The sequence below is a fragment of the Marmota marmota genome, unplaced genomic scaffold (assembly GCF_001458135.2).
Source record: "Marmota marmota marmota unplaced genomic scaffold, marMar, whole genome shotgun sequence".
NCBI classification, from domain to species: domain Eukaryota; kingdom Metazoa; phylum Chordata; class Mammalia; order Rodentia; family Sciuridae; genus Marmota; species Marmota marmota.
In genome coordinates this window covers 29,493,407-29,512,633 of record NW_025999990.1, presented here as the reverse complement: position 1 = coordinate 29,512,633, position 19,227 = coordinate 29,493,407, and the positions used below count along the sequence as shown (strand labels likewise).

The 19,227-nt window shown below is 43.0% G+C and overlaps 1 protein-coding gene across 1 annotated transcript in view; it reads left to right on the top strand.

Moving 5' to 3' along the window:
- Nucleotides 1-19,227, top strand: part of Fhod3 (formin homology 2 domain containing 3) — a 389,221-nt gene that overhangs the window by 204,798 nt on the left and 165,196 nt on the right. Inside the window, exons 5-6 of the mRNA XM_048806588.1 lie at nucleotides 3,866-3,960; nucleotides 16,097-16,208. Of these exons, the coding sequence (XP_048662545.1) occupies nucleotides 3,866-3,960; nucleotides 16,097-16,208 (207 nt within the window). The remainder of the gene's footprint in view (nucleotides 1-3,865; nucleotides 3,961-16,096; nucleotides 16,209-19,227) is intronic.

Genomic DNA, 19,227 nt, shown 5'->3' with positions numbered 1-19,227 from the left:
AGACATGCTTCTGATGGTGCAGGAGTGAAGTTTGATGGTAGTGAGGTAATATTTAACTTAAGGTTACCATTCATTGAGCACTTACTGTGGGTCAGGTACTGTTCTAACTGAATCCCTACAACATAGGTACTATAGAACTACTCATTTTTGAAATTGAGAAGTTAATGCACAGAAAAATCGATAATTATGCCAAGATTAAGTTCCACGAGTGGCAGAAAAACTCAGATCGTTAATTTTCATGGCTCCTATAACACAGTCTGTTTTCAGGACGTCTACTTTTCCATTGTGGGTTTTATTCTCAGTCCACCTGCAGGTTGCTGAATCTGCTGTTGAATCCTAGCACGACATTAGCCCACTTGAGTCTATTTAGTGCCATCTTGTGTCTGGAGTGGATTTTGCAGGAAGGATTGCTTCAGCATGAAGACTGGGTACCAGCAGGCAAGCTTGGATTTTGCATGTCAAAATTGGATGCCAAGTCAGTGTGATCAGGAACTTGAATTGGACATGAACTTTCTGGTACACACTTCTCGAGTGAGATCAGTTCGTATAGTTTTGGGGAAAATGAAGTTGGTTGTTAACTCTTCATTGGTCTTCTTCCTTCTGTAGTAGTCTCCCAACTTCCAGACATTCATGCCCTAATAAACCTTGAGCAGTTAGGTAGAGACATTTATTCCTAGCTTATCTGTTTTCAGGGTTGGTCCTCTCCATAGGCTGTACTTTCCAGAAATTTGAAGAGCCCATTTATCTTCCTGTGCCATTAAGTTGATATGTATATATTAGAAAATGCTAAAATGTACTTCAAGATTGGCTTTTCAACAGTGAAACTGAGAACTGGAAAAGGGCTGTGGGGCCAATTCCCCTTCCCTAGAGTCTTGACCCTTTGATCTTGGGAGGAAAAGTGGGGAAAATGTGGGCAGGATGTGCTGAATTCTCTCGGCTCCTCCATGAAGTTGGGGCTGCATCTCTCGGAAGGAAGATGGATGGGGACGAGTCAAAGATTCTAAAAACAGCTGGGTGTGTTGGCACAAGCCTGTAATCCCAGTGGCTCAGGAGACTGAGGCAGGAGGATCACGAGTTCACAGCCAGCCTCAGCAAAAGCAAAGCACTAAGCAATTCAGTGAGACCCTGTCTCTAAATAAAATACAACACAGGGCTGGAGATGTGGCTCAGTGGCCAACTATCCTGAGTTCAATCCCTGGTACCCACTCCCTTCGCCCCTGCCAAAAAAAAAAAAAAACTATGAAAAAAGCATCTCGCAACCTTACTCAATCTTATTTTTTCCCCTTTTACATATTGTTTACTTTCCTATTACAGAAGTGATTTTCATACTTGAAAATGGGAAAACAGGAGTAGGAAAAAGTACATCCAAAGACCATATATTCAGTCTTAATGCTTAATATTTTATGAACTTTCCTGCTAGGTACAAGGATTTGAATGTTTCATTGAATTGATACACTTTTATACCTGCTTTTTAATTATCAAACATTTTATTGACTGGGGCATAGCTTTGAGTTCTGGAACCTGGCTGGTCACAATGTTGATTGATTGACTTGATTTTTTTTTTTTTTTAAAAGCTAGTCATGTGCCAGTGATGAAGACTTGGTCACATTCCTTCACTTCTCAGTCTGTTTTTTCCCCCATCAAATAGGAGTACTAATAACCATTATGCAGACTGTTAAAATAATAACATGCCTAAAATCCCCCCCTCAGAGCTTATACACAACACTAAATAACTGGTAATTTAAAAAAAAATTATAGCACAAAATATCCTACCAGGGTTTCTACTGTTTGCCTTAACATCAGGGATATGAAGTTACTTAACCTCTGAAGTGTCATTTCTCTTAAAAATATATTGCCAACTTAACATGCTATTTTATAATTGTCTCAATTTGTGTTTCACTATAGCCAGAGTGAATGATTTTGTGTGTAAACCAGCTTATGAAATGATTTTGCCTTCTATTGGCATTTAGTGTTTTCTTAACAGGTAATTTGAGCTATTAACACAAGAAATTAATCTAATGTTATATTTGCTGTTATATACATAATCTGGTATTACATTTTTATATCAGACTTTATTTTCTCGGTATGTTATGTCTAAAGTGAGAAATAATTGTGATCTCTTTATGAATTTTTGCCTATATTAACAAATGACAATATTATGTATTCATTTCCGACCATTCTACCTCTTATTAATGACTTTTTATCTTATTAAATTCGTCTAAAATTCTGTAGTGTTAAATTATCATAGACTTAAGTTACCATCATTTAAAAATATTCCTGATTTTAATAGGAATATGTCCAGTGTTTTACCACTAATTACAATGATTTTATTCCCAAATATATACTGTTGATTGTGTCAAGATTATGTCAAAATCATCTAAAAATTTTTTGAGTTCATGTGCATAGCAGTTTTCAGAATCATTATTGTTTGGTCATTTTCTGTATAGGATAATTTTCTAATGTCACAGAATTGTATAATTAAAATTGGTGCATACTCAGTATTCCAACTTGCCATTTTCAGTCACCACCATTTTACATATTGTTTCCTACAACCTATGTGTAAACTTCCTATTGTATATAATGCATAAAAAAGATTAAAAGAACTATCACCGTATTAAGAATTATCCTTAAGTTATGGAATTATGAATTTTCATTTTACTCATCTGTTTTTCCAAATTTCTAAAATGAGATGTCCTCCTGCTACCAGCAAAATAAAAAAAGTTGCCTAACAATATCAATGTTATATCAATTAAGGATGAAATGATTGAGATCACACGACTTAAGGAAACCTACTCATGTTGGGTGTTACTCTATTCATTATCTAGAGTCCAAATTACTTTGATGAAATGGAGCTGAAAAAATGGAATTAATGTTTAAAAAGCAATATGACTTGTAATTGTGCCTTTTTTTTTTTTTTATACCGGGGATCGAATTTAGGGGCATTTGATCACTGAGCCACATCCCCAGCCCTATTTTGTATTTTAGAGACAGCGTCTCACTGAGTTGCTTAGCACCTCGCTAAGTTGCTGAGGCTGGCTTTGATCTTGTGATCCTCCTGCCTCAACCTCCCAAGCTTCTGGGATTACAGGCATGCACCATTGTGTCCGGCTTGCATTTGCTTTTTGGAGAATGACAATATGTGAATTAAGACTTGGTGGGTGAGCGTGGTGATGCATACCTGTAATCCCAGTGGCTGGAGAGGCTGAGAAGGATCAAAAATCCAAAGTCAGTCTCAACTACCTAGTGAGGCCCTAAGCAACTTAGTGAGACCCTTTCTGAAAGAATAAAAGAAGAGCTGAGGATGTGGCTCAGTGGTTAATCATCTCTGGGTTCAATCCCCAGTAAGTGCCCCCCCCCAAAGAAAAAGGAACTTGGTGTATAACAAATGACTTTCCCATAACAGACATCAGAAAATCGGAAAAATCTTCAAAGGAAATTATAAGTACTAAACATGCACTTAGTTATTTAAGGGAATAAAATTGAATTAGCTTGGGGTGGTCCTGTAGGACCTGCTGACCCACTCTGGGTCCTCTTGGCTCCAATGGGGGGGCAGACACCATTGCATGCTATCTTTGTCCTGTCTGGGTTACACAGAAGTACAGGAAAGTATGCATTTATTCATTAAGGTACACATAAATGACAATCACTGGATTTGGTATTTTCATGTGTCTTCCACATGTAAGAAATATATCCTTTATTTTGATTTAGCCAATACTTTCTCTCTGAAATGAGATTTAGCTAATTTCAAAGCTCAGTACTTTTCAGATGTGGTTCCTAAGATACTGTGTACTTAAGTATGAAAATCTCAATATTGTGATCATTGTTTATATAGATGTCCATAATGTCTCCTTTTTTCTTTCTATAGCTTTGGGCCAGATTATGTTGTACGTGGATGGGATGAACGGAGTAATAAACCACAATGAAACCATTCAGTGGCTGTACACTCTTGTTGGCTCAAAGGTAAGAGAAAATTATGATTGAATATTTTGTTCGGTTTGCATACCATATGCCTTTCTTTTACCTTCTCTGAGATGGTTTGGAAAAATGAAATCCTGTCTCAGTATAAGGAGGATTACTACTTTACAGTTCAAGTGTAATTTAAATCTGCAAACAGTTTATGAAATTTCAATTCAGCTTTATTCAGCTGTAATCAAATGGGTTTGGCACCTTTAGTTTTCAATGTTACAACATAATACTATAGCTGTAGTATCTATGTACCTCCTGTATTTCATGTTCTTATCTGTTAAGATACTTATGTACCTCTTCAAATGTTGTGCGCATGTATATGCACATCAATATGTGTACATTAAAGAATTTGAGATTGCCTCTCCCATCAATTATAAAACCAACCAACATTTATTAAAGGTGTACCAGGCACCATGCTAGGTGTCTTACAAGCATAATCTAACTTAATCCTTATGAAATCATTCTCAAGGAAATAATGTCCTTATTTTGTAGTTGAGGAAATCACACTTGGTTATAAGAATCTAATCAATTTTCCTTGGCATACACCTGCCCAGCTGTGGCTTTACTTGAGATTTCCCCCACACCCTGTGGAAGTGCTGCCAGGAGGCAGATCCACCTCTTCACTCAGTGTGCCTGAAGCTAGGTGAAGGTCTGGCCTTGTCCCCTTTAGGTTCTGGGTGGTGAGGATGTTAATGACCTGGCTGGAGGGTGTTGGGGGGAGAAGTGAAGAGTCCTGTCCTGGGCAGGTGTGTGGTGCAGCAAGGCTAGGGTAGGGGTGTGGGAGAGGAGAGAAGTTACCCTGGGCAGAGGGTTGAGCAGGGAGCATCTTGGGGACCAGATGTGGAATTTGAACAGATTGCAGAATGAACATAATTTTCTTGGGTCCTTGCAGGGGATGTGGTCAGCCAGACCCTCTCTATCCCATGTTCACTGCTCACCCTGACTTAGGCAAGACCATGGATGCTGGTTGAACCACATTCTCAGCTCTTGTTCCTTATGTTACTTCTTGGGGACTTTATTGTCCCCCAGATCACTCAGCTATGACTGATTAGTGTGTGGCCAGCGTGGTTCTTGTCTTGGGCTGTACATTCACTTTCAGGCTTCCAGGCTCCTGGCGATGGTGCCCTCATGTGGCAGGATAGCTTGTTCTCTGTGCACGCCTCCTGGGTCCCAGGGCCTTGATTTCCCCCCACCCCTGTTTCCTCCATTTTCCTTCCTCTCTATTACTGATGAGAATTTTTTTTTTTCCTGTTTCATAGTAGAAAAAGCTATGGTTTCTCTCAGGAGATTGAAAACCTGCTCTCCCTTTTCTTTTTTTTTTTTTTTTCCTATGGAAAATGGAAGTGACTCTATTTTGAAACTGATACAAGTGACCTTAGGAGGATAGTGGAATGTTGAGTTTACTGGGATGACTTAGCCAGGCGGAGGGAAGATTAGTATCTGATATCCGGTTTCAGTGTTTGTGTTTTCCGTGTGTCTATTGGGAGCCCTTTCCAACCTGCATGTTCATTGATCCCTCCCCAAAGCTCCCTGAATGGTCTTGAGGACCTAAAAGCTAGTGAGATGGGAGGAAATTTTACAATAAAAATGGACTTTGTGGTACATATGACAACTGAATTAATAAATCAGTAGTTTTATTATAAGCTTATCATGGCTATAATAAACTCCAACAACCAGTCCTGGTCCTAAAAGATCATGAAACCTAGTATACTCAACGGTAGGAAAGTGAGACTCTTATTACCTTTCCAGGAAGGAAATAGAATGAGGGCAAGATTGGGGTGGTGGGGTGGGAACAGGGAAGAGAATCAGTCTGGGCAGAGAAGATAGAGGGTGCCATGATCTGAGTGTGTCCCCCAAGCCATGTGCTAGAAAGTTGATCTCAATGTACCAGTATTGGGAGGTGTAGCTTTTGAGGAGGTGTTGAGGTATCGAGTCTCTACCCTCATCTTGGAAGTAGAGGGACTAAGTCCTCACCAGCTAGCACCTTGGTCTCGGATTTCCCAGCCTCCTATACTGTAAGAAATAAAATTCTGTTCTTGACCAACTACCTAGTCACAGGTATTTTGTTTTAGCAGCACAAACGGAGTAAGGGAATAAAGCACAATGATGGGAAGAGAAGTGAGAGAAGGTAACAGGGAGAAAAAGGAGATGAGTAAAAAAAGAACAGCGGTAATGAACACACCTCTTGGTGCCCAGCCTGTGGTATTGCAACAACTATGGGGCAATTGTTCTTTGGAATCATGTTGTAGGGAAAATAACTGAAACAATACATAGAAAAATCCTCACTGCATTTCTAACTAACATGGAGAAATCATTGGAAAGCCTCAAAAGATGAGTTTGGAGGAATTGTGCTTTCCCTGCAAGGCACACATAGTGTGTGCTTACTCTCTGGTTCCCCAGGGCTGCTTCCCCACCCAGCTGGGGAGCACTGGACCAGCAGGGACTTCTGTCTCCATCTTTAATCTTTCCAAAGGCAGGTTCGTAATAGTCACTGGCTCTTGACACCATGAGAACAGGAAAACAGCCAAGAGCCAGCCTGTGCCTTGGGGCTCCTACTGCTGTTAGACAGAAGGACCCTGGTGACACCCACAGCCCGTGTCCTAACTCGAGGTGATGTCAGACGAAAGTCTTGCGTGATCCTGCAGGGTATGCTCAGTTCCAGGCCAATGGCTGAAATTCAACAACAGCAGTAGCCATTAAATTTATTCTCTGGATAGTTCTAATGAAATCCCCTCTTTACAAAACCAGAGCACTATCTGCAGAGACTTCTCCCCAACACCACTCTGCATAGTGAAGCATCTGAAAGCAGTAGCTGCACCAAGACCTTAGGTTTTGAGAACAAAGTCTGTCCCCTCTCTAAATCTGTAAACTGGGGTGAATCAGCTGCAAAAGATCTTCCCAGCTCAAGTTGAGTTAAATCCAGGGTAGCCTGGGTACCAGCATTTTCCTTTGACAGAGTCAAATTGTCTCTCACCTGAGAGCTTTGCTTTGATGTCCTCTTTGCCTTAAACAGGCACAGAGCTGATAAAGTAGTGGGTTAGAAAGACCTTGTCATTGTTTTCATAATTCTTTCCCTTCCATGAAAGGCAACAAGATGTGATTTTTGCAGCCTGCCAGAGGGTCATTATGCAATGCATATTTGCAGATATTTGAAACTCATAGCCAGAGAAAACGAGGCACTTGAAGCCAAATAATGACTTTTTAAAAGAAAGAAGTGTTTTCAGTAGTTTCTTTTTATTTATAAGAGCCCATCTTTAAACTTGCCAGTGAGAGGTGAGAGGCAGATGCCCATCCCATGACTGGTCACGGGGTGTGGGTTTTTTCTCTTCATACATCTGGAATTCTAATTAATTGAGGTAAGATGATTCACTACGTACAGCTTGGCCTTTCCCCACCCTAACTCGGTCTCTGGCCCACTGGGGTGGCTCCAGGGGCTTCATGACTAGCAAACCCTCACCTCTTTCCCAGTTTTCAGGGATACTTCTGATGCTTGCCTGCTCTGTATCTGATTCCTTCAGCTGTGCCCCAGGTTGCTGATCACACAGATCTCCAAACTTACTATGTACTGGTGTGGAGGTGGCCAGACTTCCCTCCTCCTGCAAAGTCCCTGCTATTGAACCTGAGTTGGGAGTCCTGGCCACAGTGCCTCTGTGTCTCAATGCTTGCTCCTTGGAGCTGTTGCTGAAAGTTTCCTATTGGGACAGTAGGACAAAGAAGTGACATGGCATGTAAAATGGGGGGGGGGGGTAGAGGAAGGAGAGATGGGCAGACTTAGGGATGGGGCAGTGTCACAACTGTGAGGTGACAGTGCCTGGTTCAGAGCTGAGCAGGAACAGGGAATGTTAGAACTGTGACATCTTGAGGAACGGGGTTTCTGGATGTAGAAAAATGAGAGCAAGTCAGCTCGGGGAAGCGGGGAGATGGCACTACCCCTGACAGGAGTGCAGACACTGAAAATTGGGATTCATTGGCATATTTGAACGCAGGTTAGAGATGAAGAAAATGCCCCTGAGGGGAACTCAGCAGGTGCCTTGTGCTGCCTATGCTCCAGGAAATAATGGCTGATCAAGGGGAAGAGTCTGAGAGCCCTGTGGTCTGCTGTCTGTGTTACTATGAGAACCACCGGAGATAACCCCCCACATAGTGAGATTTGTAGTATGATGTAACAGAATCCTAACCTTGAAGAGATGAAGTCACTTTAAAGATCCTCCTGACATAACAAGTCATTCTCGATACCACTATAGGCAGAAAGAGTGTTGTCTCCCTAGGTGAACCAGCCATTATTGGACTCTGGAATTGGTGAAAAGTTGCCTTTTGGGAAGCATCTTTTCTGCCGTCAACCAATTACCTGTGCTTTGCTTGCTAGAGCAGCACACCTGGACTTCTCAGACTATCTAGCACTAGAAGGCATTTTTCTTGTAGCTCTGTTCAAACTGCATTCATGGTTTCTATGCATGTCCCTGGGGACCTGTTTATTCCAGTTTCTCATACTGGTGATGAGCTTTTCTGTGCATCCCAACAGAAAGACTGTAATATGCTGGCCTCTTGGGATAGACATTTTTCTTACATAAATTCCACTCCTGCTTCCTTGTGTGTCTCGACTGCAGTCCTGGGCGCTGCCTCAAACTGAACAGGCAATCCACTAAACCTCCCAGAATTTTTTCCCCATACAACTAGGTCTGCCAGTTTTTTCCTGTTCATGTCTGTGATTGATTGATATCTAAATGCAGAGCTTTGCATTTTTCCCCTCATTGATCAGACCCAGAGGTCCAGCCTCAAGCTGATGGATTTTATTTTATCATATTAACTGTTGGTGCTAGTGTTTTTTTAACACAAATTTAATAAGCAAAACTTATCTCTCATAGATGGAGATGGGGAATGGGACAGCAATAAGGCGTACATAAATTGCTGCAGCCTGCATGTTGACAGAGATGGGTCAGGACACTTGGGGCCATCGTGCAGTCAGAGGGGAAATGTCTGACTCCACCACACAGCTACCTTTCTTTACTGGGCTCAAAAGTCTTTCCTGAAATCAAGATAAACTTCATCTGCAGTAATTGCTGTGGTTTTTAAAAAGTTAAGATTTCAATGATTATTTGGCTTTTTCTTGTTCAAGAGTGACATACTCTTTCCAGCTTTCTAAGTAGAAGTTCAATTTTGAACGTTACACTGTCAATATATTTAATACTATGAGATATCTACTCAATAAATTCTATATGGTCCAGCCAAAGGAAGTTACCAGAACATTAGTTCCTTGAATTGTACTATTGTTTTAAATCAATACTGGATACTTAATTTTGCATTTATTGCTTCCAAGTTACTTAAATTAATATGTATTTCGTTAAGAGGAATTAGGTAACACTAATTTTTATAATGGAACTGATCCTAGATTGAAAAATTAATTTATTGGTGTTATCTGGAAATCTTTACTAAAAAGTAACATTGAAAAGTTTTCACTATTTTATGATTAGTGTACTCAATGTAAAACTCTAGAAATACAAAGTTTTTAAAAATACAAAAAAAAGACTAACTTTTGGTACCTTTCTGATTTTTCATTGAATTTTGCTTATACTATTAACTCTGTATTATAAGCATTTCCTGTTATTAGGCATTAATTATCTGATAATATTCTTTGTGGTGTTCTGTCATGAATGTAGTGTTTTTCTTGTATTAAATAATCAAATCGTTTGATTCTCTATATTTAAAGAGCCTTGCATCTTACGTGATAAAAGCCTATTTTGTAGGTGTAATTTTGCATTTTTTGTCCCTTTGTCAACATTTTATTCAGTAGGGTTTTTAAACTCCACAGGGTTTTAATGGTGCATGCTTGCGCTGTTGGTGTGAGGGCTACTGTGGGTGCACACCACCCGCTTCCTTTTTGGGGCTGTTGCTTTTCTGCTGTTCCTGGTGTTCACATGCAGAACACTTACTCAATTTCTAAGATTTTCCCCATTGGTGATCATCTCAGTAAGAGAAATAAGTGGGGAAAGGTTTCACAAGTCCTTGTTCTTGGAAAACAGTGGAGTGAGAGGCCAGAGGTTAGTCCAGCCCTTGATGGGGCAGACCACAAAGGCACCCACTGTCTAGGGCAAGTTTTCAGTTTCTGCAGTGCACTCCGGAATGGTTGGCTTCAGGAAGTTGGTGTAGCTCCTTCACTCTCAAGAGGCTTCTGGATTAACCAGAACAGCATCTTAGCAAGTCACATAGATACTGTCTCCATGTGGACAAGGAACAGCAGAGGGGATGGGACTTGGATGCTGCTTCTCATGGTATCCAGGGCCTAGCAGCTGAAGAAAATACAAATGTGAGTTTCTAACCTGGAAGAACATTCAGAATGATGCAAAAACGCCGGAGCAGCCAGTGTGCTGTTTCTCTGAGGAGAGGGACACTATCTTTTTCTAGAAGTGGGGGGCGGAGGCTCCCGGCAGGTAGACCTCTACAGTTGCCCTGCAGGCTCTGTTTTCCCTCTGCCAGCGCTGACAACCCCCTTTCCCATGGGCTTCTGCCTCTCTCCACCTGCCAGCACTTACCTGCCAGCCCTTCTCCACCCACTTCAAGGAGACTCTAGCGAGCTGGCTGCCAAACCCTTCTAACAGCACCTTCACATACCTGAGGCTAGTTGTTGTCCATTGGCATGTTTCCAGAATGGAATAAAAAGTTTAAGGAACTCTAATAGACATACACCTTAAGTGGACAGAATTATTTTTTACTTGTAAGCAGTATACAACATTCTAAAATGCTGGTAAGCTTGTAAACAAAATGGCAAATCTTTATAGATGAAGTTATCTTACCAATTCCCAATTGTTTTAACAACCAGAATCCATTTATATAACATATATTCTGTCTTCGTGAAAAATGAAACAAATAAAATCAAGCATGTTTTTCTAACCCATTTTGTAATTTAAATCCGGAGGTTTGGAAATTGTTTTTTTATGGTTGTTGGATTTTTAGAAGAGGAATTAGGAATTTGAAGGTTTTTTGGAAGACTTTTATTTCTACTTAATGAGCAGCATATTTGACCTAAGTGTAGTTCTTGTGTTTCTCTAAGTATAATAAAACATGAGAGTTCTAGTTTGTTTTGTAAAAGTATTGAGAAATGGGCTTTTATTCCTTTCCTGTACATCTGGTTGTAACGTTTTATCCAAAACCTAAGTACCCAGGTTCTGAACAGGCTGACTCCACATCCTCACTGGAGGTTATTCTAGAAAATAAAACGGCATCAACACCATCCTGCTATCCTTCCTTCTGGCAAGTGTCTCCCTGAAAAAGAGGTGACTTTGTAAAACTAAAGTTATTTATGGACAATGGAGGCTCAGCTTCTGGACTAGGCTTGACCTGGCCAGTGTTGATTTCCTGGGTCAGCAGGCATCTCTGTTCCTCTGAAGGCTCATGGTCTTTGTTTTATGCTAATGAGGAACAGGGTGTGCAAAAATGATAGCTGTGACGAGGTAAAGCCCCGCTCGGTCATCCGCAACATGTACCAAATCACGAAGAAATCTGCAATGATTGATAGTGGCCATGTTCCTCTCCTCTGTAGTCTACTACATGAAGGGATTGTCTGATTCCTGTTACATACTGAGATTTTAACTACATCTCTTATAATAAAAATAACGTTTTGTTATTCTAATGGGCAAACTTCAAATGGAATACTAGCCTTCCTTAGAATGCAAATAAAATTTAGGTTACAAACCTGAAGGGCAGAGTCTAGTGCCTCAGTATAGTTTCTCCAGATTGAGGGAAGGGGGATTATTTGTGCAAACAGGAGCCCAAATGCCATCACACAGCTCTGCAGCTCCATGGAAGTGTGACAGCCCGCTCTGAGCCTCCCTGTCATCCTTACTCCAGGACCTGCCCCCTGGGAAAACTGTTTATCCTCAGCTACCTGACTCTGAGGGTCTCCAGTACAAACATTCTTAGTCTGTATGATGTGGTGGGTCAGGGTCCCTTTGAAGCAGCTGTGTGGTCATCTCCTTGAAGCAGAGTCCTGGCTTTGTTACTCCCTCACAGAACTGGCTGGGTGCTGGGCATCTGGAAGCTGCTGCTGATGCTGACAGTGAAAGTGGAGAAATTTGGATTGGGAGGTAACTTAAATGGTGTCAGCCAGTTCACTGCCATCCAGGTCTGAGTTCCTTTCATGACAGCCTTTGGAAGCACCAGCAGAACCTCCAGAGATGGAGGAATTGGCTCCTACCCCATAAGCTAGTTTGTCTTTGGACCCATTATGCAGATTCCTTGTTGCCTATGGCCCTGTCACTGCTCAGTCTTTCTGTAGCATCAGATGCTCCCCAACAATGAAGATTGGTTGTCATGGATTTCATCTTGGGGCTGGATGGGCAGGTGTCTGAGCATTGGATCACCATAGCAAAACCCTCCATTACACTATCAAGGGGCACCTGGAACAGCTGAGAATCAGATTCAGACGGACGGATGCTTTCTGACACGTTTGGGATGCTGTCAGTTCCAGGCCACAGAATGATGTGCACTCTGGCATCTGTGTGGCCTCCTCCCACTCCTCCTTGGTGATACTCTTGGTGCTACTTTAGGTCTCTGATTTTTCTTCCCAGCTGGTGTGGGCTGGGACTCTCAATAGCTGTGCTCCTATGCAAATGTGTCCACAGTTGGCACAAGTGGCATCAGGGTTGGATTTTTAAGAGCTTTGAGGTGAACAGTACATGTGGACCTGGAGGAGTTGGGGGTGTGGTCCCCATGGAGGCTGTTCTAAGCTTTGGAGGTTGTTGACTGCATCCTGGATACATAAGGGCATTAAATTAAGCAGTTTCTGGATGAATGAGTTTGTCATAGAATCTTCTCAGTTGTCTTTGTATTTCCAGTGGTGCTAGTAAGGAATTTCTGAGGAGGAGCCCCTGAATGCTTTTTGATGACTAGTTAGGACATGCTTGCAATTCGGGCTGGGTATTTCCACAAAATCAACGTTCTGATGCTTTCTTTCTACTTCAACTATCTGATACATTTGCTATTAACTTACATAGTAAAACTTCCTAAAGTACATGAACATAAACTTAGGTTTCTATGAATTTGGCTTCTATTGAGTCTAAAATTACGAATCATAAAAGTTTGGGAACTTTTAAAAAGTGAAACTATAGTGCCAAAAAAGCTCCAAGCAGCCTTCGCAGCAAAGGAGAGGATAACATGAATAGGCATGTTAAAACTGAGGGGAAAGGAAGACTTGGCTAGAAAACAGTGGTTTCTTCATTAGCCTTGGAAGGGAGAGTGGTTTGGGCATTCTGCGTGCCTGAGACCATGTAGGTCAGGGCCCCCCGTGACCTCACGAACGCTTGGAAGGAACCTTTATGAGATGGGCATGGGGGCCCCTGCTGAGACCCACTAACAGGGTAGGTGGGGTTGGGCAGCAGCCAGGTTCTTTCCCAGGGAGGCATTGAGAAGGTTTAAACCACATAATGACAGTCTACCCACTGAGGAAGTCGCCAAGCTTGGACTTGCTAGGATTTTTATTTACATGAAGCAATTTCTTCAGCTCTAAGTGTATAAAACAGTTTATTATAGCATATCTTCCCTCTGGTACCCCCAGCCTTGTAACTGTTGAGAAAATACTCTCAAATTCACTCTATTCCCAGTCGGGAAGCAGAGGAGCATTTGGGGAAGAGAGCAGAAACCTTGTAACGAGTTCAGAGTCCTCCAAGGCTGATAGTCTCCTGCGTGGGGAGGACGTGCCTGAGGATGATGCCCACGGTGCTATGTGCCCTCCGCATGATTGTGGTGGGGCCTTGGCTCACCTGCAGACTCCAGAGGTGGCAGCTGGAGGCCAAGAAGACTTGGTGCACACATTATCAGGGTGTGACGGGTTGGAAAGAGGAGCCTCAGGATGGGCTGGTTTGCCCTTTATGCACAGTACTGATGAGCAGCTCCTCCTGCGGCAGTGTCTCTACTGCTCGGTAACTGTGTACTGAGGGACAGCAGGGGAGGGACAGCAGGTGAACACATGTGGGCTGGGCAGCCCTTCCTGCCTCTATCTCTGGATTCCATATGGTACGTCAAAAATATTCCAAAAGTAATCATCAGTACTGAACATGAAAGACTCTTTTTTGGGGGGGCCATTATTACTGAAATATCACAGTATAACAACCATTTGCATAGCATTTATATTGTATTAGGTGGTATTAGTAATTGTGTATATAGGACATGCAAATACTGTTTTATCTAATTCCACCCATGGACTGTGGTATTCATGGGGGTTTTGAAGCCAATTCCCAGTGGATACTGAAGATGACTGCATAGCAGTTTCAGGTCTTGCTAAAGGATGTGAAAAGCCAGGTGTGGTTGTGAATGCCTATAATTTCAGTGACTCAGGAGGCTGAGGCAGGAGGATCACAAGTTTGAGGCCAGCATTGGGAACTTAATGGGACTCTTTAAAAAAAAAAAAAAAAAAAAAAAACTAGGGATATGGGGACAATGACTTGTGGTTAAGTGCCCCCTGGGTTCAATCCTTAGTACAAAAAAATAGTTAAAGGGTGATTAATCAGTGATGAGGTATTAGCCAAGGGCTCTTCAGATGGTGTCATGGAGGCGTTCTCCATGAGGGGATTCTTTTCAGCCCTGAAGGATGAGAAAATGCCAGGCCTGGGGTTGGGGGGTCTAGTTCCAGGCAGAGAACAGCAAGAAGGAGCTGAGTCATGAATAAACTTGGTCTGTGAAACACTCACCTAATTGAAGAGCCGATGGAGGTAGTAAACTGAACAGGAGTGGAGGTGATCAGAGAGGAGGCTAGAGAGCGTGCAGAGGCCAGGACCTAATGACTGCAAGAGCCATTCAGGTTGCTGGCCATGACAAGGTCTAGGGATGGTGAGCAGGAGGGTCCAGTAGTTACTCTGGCTGCAGTGTGGACACTGGAGGCACAAGACTGGGGCTCAGATAGAAGTTGAGATAAATAGGCTTAGAGACGTGACCTTTGGGATTGACAACATGGAGTCCACTGTGGGTCTTGAAAAGACAAAAGTGGTGGTGGTAGTCCCATGAGTAAAGTTAATGTGAAGTTAGAAAGGGCACTCAGGGGCCATAGTCACTCTTCAGGGAAGTTTTTCTATGAACAAGAGTTGAGAACCCTAGGGCACTGGCTGGAAAGAGATGTGGAATCAAGGAAAAGGTAGTTTCTTAGGTAAGACAGCAGAAAAACAAAGACAAGGGGACAGAGGTGCTCATGACTTTAGAGAAGTGACTTGGTGTAGGTGATGTTCTATTCTGTTCCCTGTGGACTTCCTGCTCCTTCCCTGGAGTTACCTGGCATCTCCTTGTGTCCCTACCACTTTAATGTGAGCAGATACCTCTGGGAGGCACTGGCTCTTCCTCTTGTGCAGAACAAATGAAGATGATGTAGCTGACTGACCACAATATGGCAATAGAGGCTCAGGGGTAGGTGAGGGGGTCATTGAGTGACTGACCTGTTAGTCAAGTGGTGGATTCATTCAATGAGCAAACATCTCCGAGTCCACTCTGGGCCAAGTGCAGTTTTATACTTTGGAGAAGCAATGTAAATAAGCCTCCCTCTTCCCTTGAAAGAATTCAGTGCTATGGAGGTTGCAGGGGTGGGCACCAAAAGGCATATGGCTTGGGTGGAGTGTACAGTTCAAGATCTCTGAAGTCTGTGTGGCCCCTCACAACTACAGAGCATGAGGGGCCTAAGAGCATGGGTTCCTAGGTCCCAGGGATCCTCCTTCACCTTCTCAAAAATGGGTGATCTGGCTCAGGTTCCTGTTACCCAACCTGGCTGTTGTGACCTAGGGCAAGACATTTAACAGAGTTGCTGGGATCAAATGTAGTAACGAACTGAGTACACACTGTCCCATTTGCTGGAGCCTGTGAGGTGTATGCTGTGCAGCCAAATGTCCCACATTCAAATTCTGGTTCTATTTCCTATTAGCCCTGTGACCATAGACATGGTCCTTTGTGCCTCAGTTTTCTGGTCTGCATAATGGGGAGAATACTCATCTCTGTCTGCTGATGCATCCAATGAGAGATTAGTGAAGGAATCACCTGTGTAATTGCTAAGAGGAACACCGAGGCCCGGGACGTACTGGGTGTTGATTACGGTTAGGAGAGTGTACTCAAGTCCAAGGCCATGTGTGCACTGCCTGATGGTTTTTTTTTCTTCTAGTTCCGCCTGGTGGTGAAGACGGCCCTGAAGCTGCTGCTGGTCTTTGTAGAGTACTCGGAGTCCAATGCACCTCATCTCATTCAGGCTGTCTGTGCTGTTGACACCAAAAGAGGTGAGCAGTGTGTTTGCCCCTTATACCAAGGCAAAAATGTCTGTGGGGAGGATTCCACGTCTCACAGCAGAATGAGGAATTGGCACCATTTCCTGTATGGACATCTCACTGCAGGAAAAATTTAGGATGATCAGTACACAGAGATCGGGGCTGGAATGTGCTGGGCTGATGAAGGCCAAGTGCAAGAGCCTCCCCAGGGTGGTCAGGCACTGCTTGCCTTTACTCTTTCCCAGCTCCCACTGAAATCCACAGAGAACCAGCACCTTGGCCCCTTCCTCTCCCCACTCCACAGCACTTTCTTGATCCTGACTCCTAGACGTTCCTCAAACCTTTTCCCTCTTTCCCCATGCGCCTCTTTGCTCAGGCCACTCAGTGTCCCTCATCACCCTGAGTGCAATTGGAAGATTTTCAGAAACAGATCTGATCATGTTCCTCATCTAAAACCCGCCATTAGCTCCCATGCCTACTGTGTGAAGCCCCACCCCATGATACCCTTCACCTGGCTTAACGAACCACCTGCCACTCATTTCCTGTCTGCTCTGCACCATCCATTCCCACCTTATTTGGGTGCTCTTGGGAACCTAACATGTTCTTTGCTGTATTGTCACCATTGCTGGTGTGCCCTGCTCACAGGAAGGATCTGTTTCCCAGCTTGGTGTCCTAGCTCCACCCCCACTCCCACCCCTGTCTGAGCTGGCAGGTGGCCAAGAGCAAATTCTAGATATGGATTAGTGTGTGCCATGCTAAGGCCTCTCTAATGGCATGAAGCTGACACTAAAATTCTGGAGATTTTGTTTTCCTCCTTAATGGAACCCAATTAGGATTATCACCATCCTCACAAAGACTTTTCTCTTCATGATTATAACAGTAACATTACTGTAGAAAATTTGGGGAAAAAAATGTAAAGGCAATCAAAAATCACCTTTGATCTCAACAAAGATAATAGTGAACATGTTGATGTGTTTTCTTAGAGCTGTGTGAGCATATGCAGAGTTCTGTACAAATCTGCCTAGATGTGACAGTCGGGAAGAACAAGGGGCCTAATATCGCTTTCAGCTCAATCCAGTTGTGTCTGAGTCAACATTACTCTGAGATATCCTGTAAGAAGTTGAATCCAAATGCAAAGGGAGGTAGTTTCCTAGTTACTTCGAAAGTTAGGATGTAAGTTAATGCAAGCCATTCAGGATCCTAAATTGGGGCTCCACGAACACACAGGCAGACATCGGCCCCAGGCACGATGGGTCCAAGCCAGGAGACAACTCCAGGCCTCAGTGTGGGTGTGTGATGAAGAGGAAGCTTAGTGCACAGACAGGGTCTGGGAGGTGGGTCCCAGAAAGGGCAGGTTTCCCACCACCACAGCATCTTGCCACCTGGTGCCAGATAAGAGCCTTTTGGCCAAAAGCAGATCCTGTGCTAGCCAAGAGTCCTTAATTAGGATGGCTGATGGCTCAGAAACCAGGTCTGGTTTTTCCAAGCCAGAGGTGGGCATTTGGGAAGATAGTAAGGTAGCTCCCTCCATTTGTCCTTGGAGGAATTGTTCTCCATTCTCCGACTCTGGAGGTTACATTAGGATAATTAATGGGCTCTGTCATCTTGTTCTAGATTTCAGGTAACATGTGGGCTCTTGCCATGGCAGCACGTTAGAAGGGGGAACTTTCTCATGACCTTGGCGTCATTCTTTGGCTTTGCTGAGCTGGGAGCTCAGAGCCTCCTTCCTTCATAAGAGGCCTGTTGTGAGAGTGGGAATGATCCTGAGATTAACCCAGGACTTGGTGCCCCACATCCAAGATTCAGCCACAGCCCTAGCCAGGGGCACTCTGCTATCCTGAGTGTCTCCACCAAGCCAACATGATGGCCATCTTTTTCAGTTAGTAAAAATAGAAAAGCTAACGGATTGTTTTCTCAGTTTTGTGGGGTTTTCTGCCCATAAAATGTCTTATACTTTTGCCAACTGCTATCATCTGTCTGCTACTGCACTAGCAATGAAAAAAAAAAAAAAACTAATGGAACTCAGAAATAGCTTATCACACGTGGTTCAATAGCATGTTTCTTTATGGACATGTGTGGTCTTGGCTGTGATTTTATAATACATACATATAACATCATCCTATTTTACTGCTAGTAAAATTATTCCAGAATCCTATGATGGAATTAAACATATAAATATGTCATGGTTTTCTGCAGAGAGCAACATGACTGCCAGGTGTGTTTCCACCTAGGATTTAGAGGCAGCTCTCCAGTTCTCACATGGACCAGAGAACAGCCCCAGGTGCCAGAGGTGACCAGAGACAAACTGAGCATGTCTCTTTGTGCACACATATATAAACAAGCCATAAATTTTACTCAGAGTGGCTTTAGATTCCTTCCCCAGCAGGGTGAATGGCATGCTATAGACAATCCTTTTTTTTTTTTTTTTAGACTAGAAAAACTGTCAGATTCAAGGAATCAGCACATAAAACCAACAAAATAAACTATAGGTCCTCAAACATCATTACCACCTCAAGCAAATGCAGTTAGTCCAGAACAGAGTCCTCTGATTGCTCTACAAACATCATGCAATCATGCATGGTTGCCTGTGGTTTAACCAGAAGGCTCATTCACAGTGTAGCCAGTTTGCTCTGTGGCCTAGAGTGGGCCACTTAAAGAACAGGGATAAAACCTGAGGTGGTCAAATTCCGTATGGGTAGTAATTATTATTTATGAATGACTGAAAATTTATATTACCTCATTTGACCCAGGCAACTGGACTTCCATTCAAGAGCTAGAGTAAAAAGGTTAATTGAAGTTAGTTCCTGGGCATGGCTTGTTATTGCACCTATTTGCTGGGTACCCTAGATCATCTTCTCTTCTGTTTGCATTTTTAACCACTTTTCCCTTCTGGTGACAGGCCTGGCCTAGTGGGAAGAAAGGCAGCAGAGCTCCTGGTAGCCCTTGAGGGGGCTTCACTTTGTTACTATATCAGAGACTCCTTTTCTTTGAGGTCTTCCCTATGGTGACTGACAGGGTGTTGGTCAAGAAC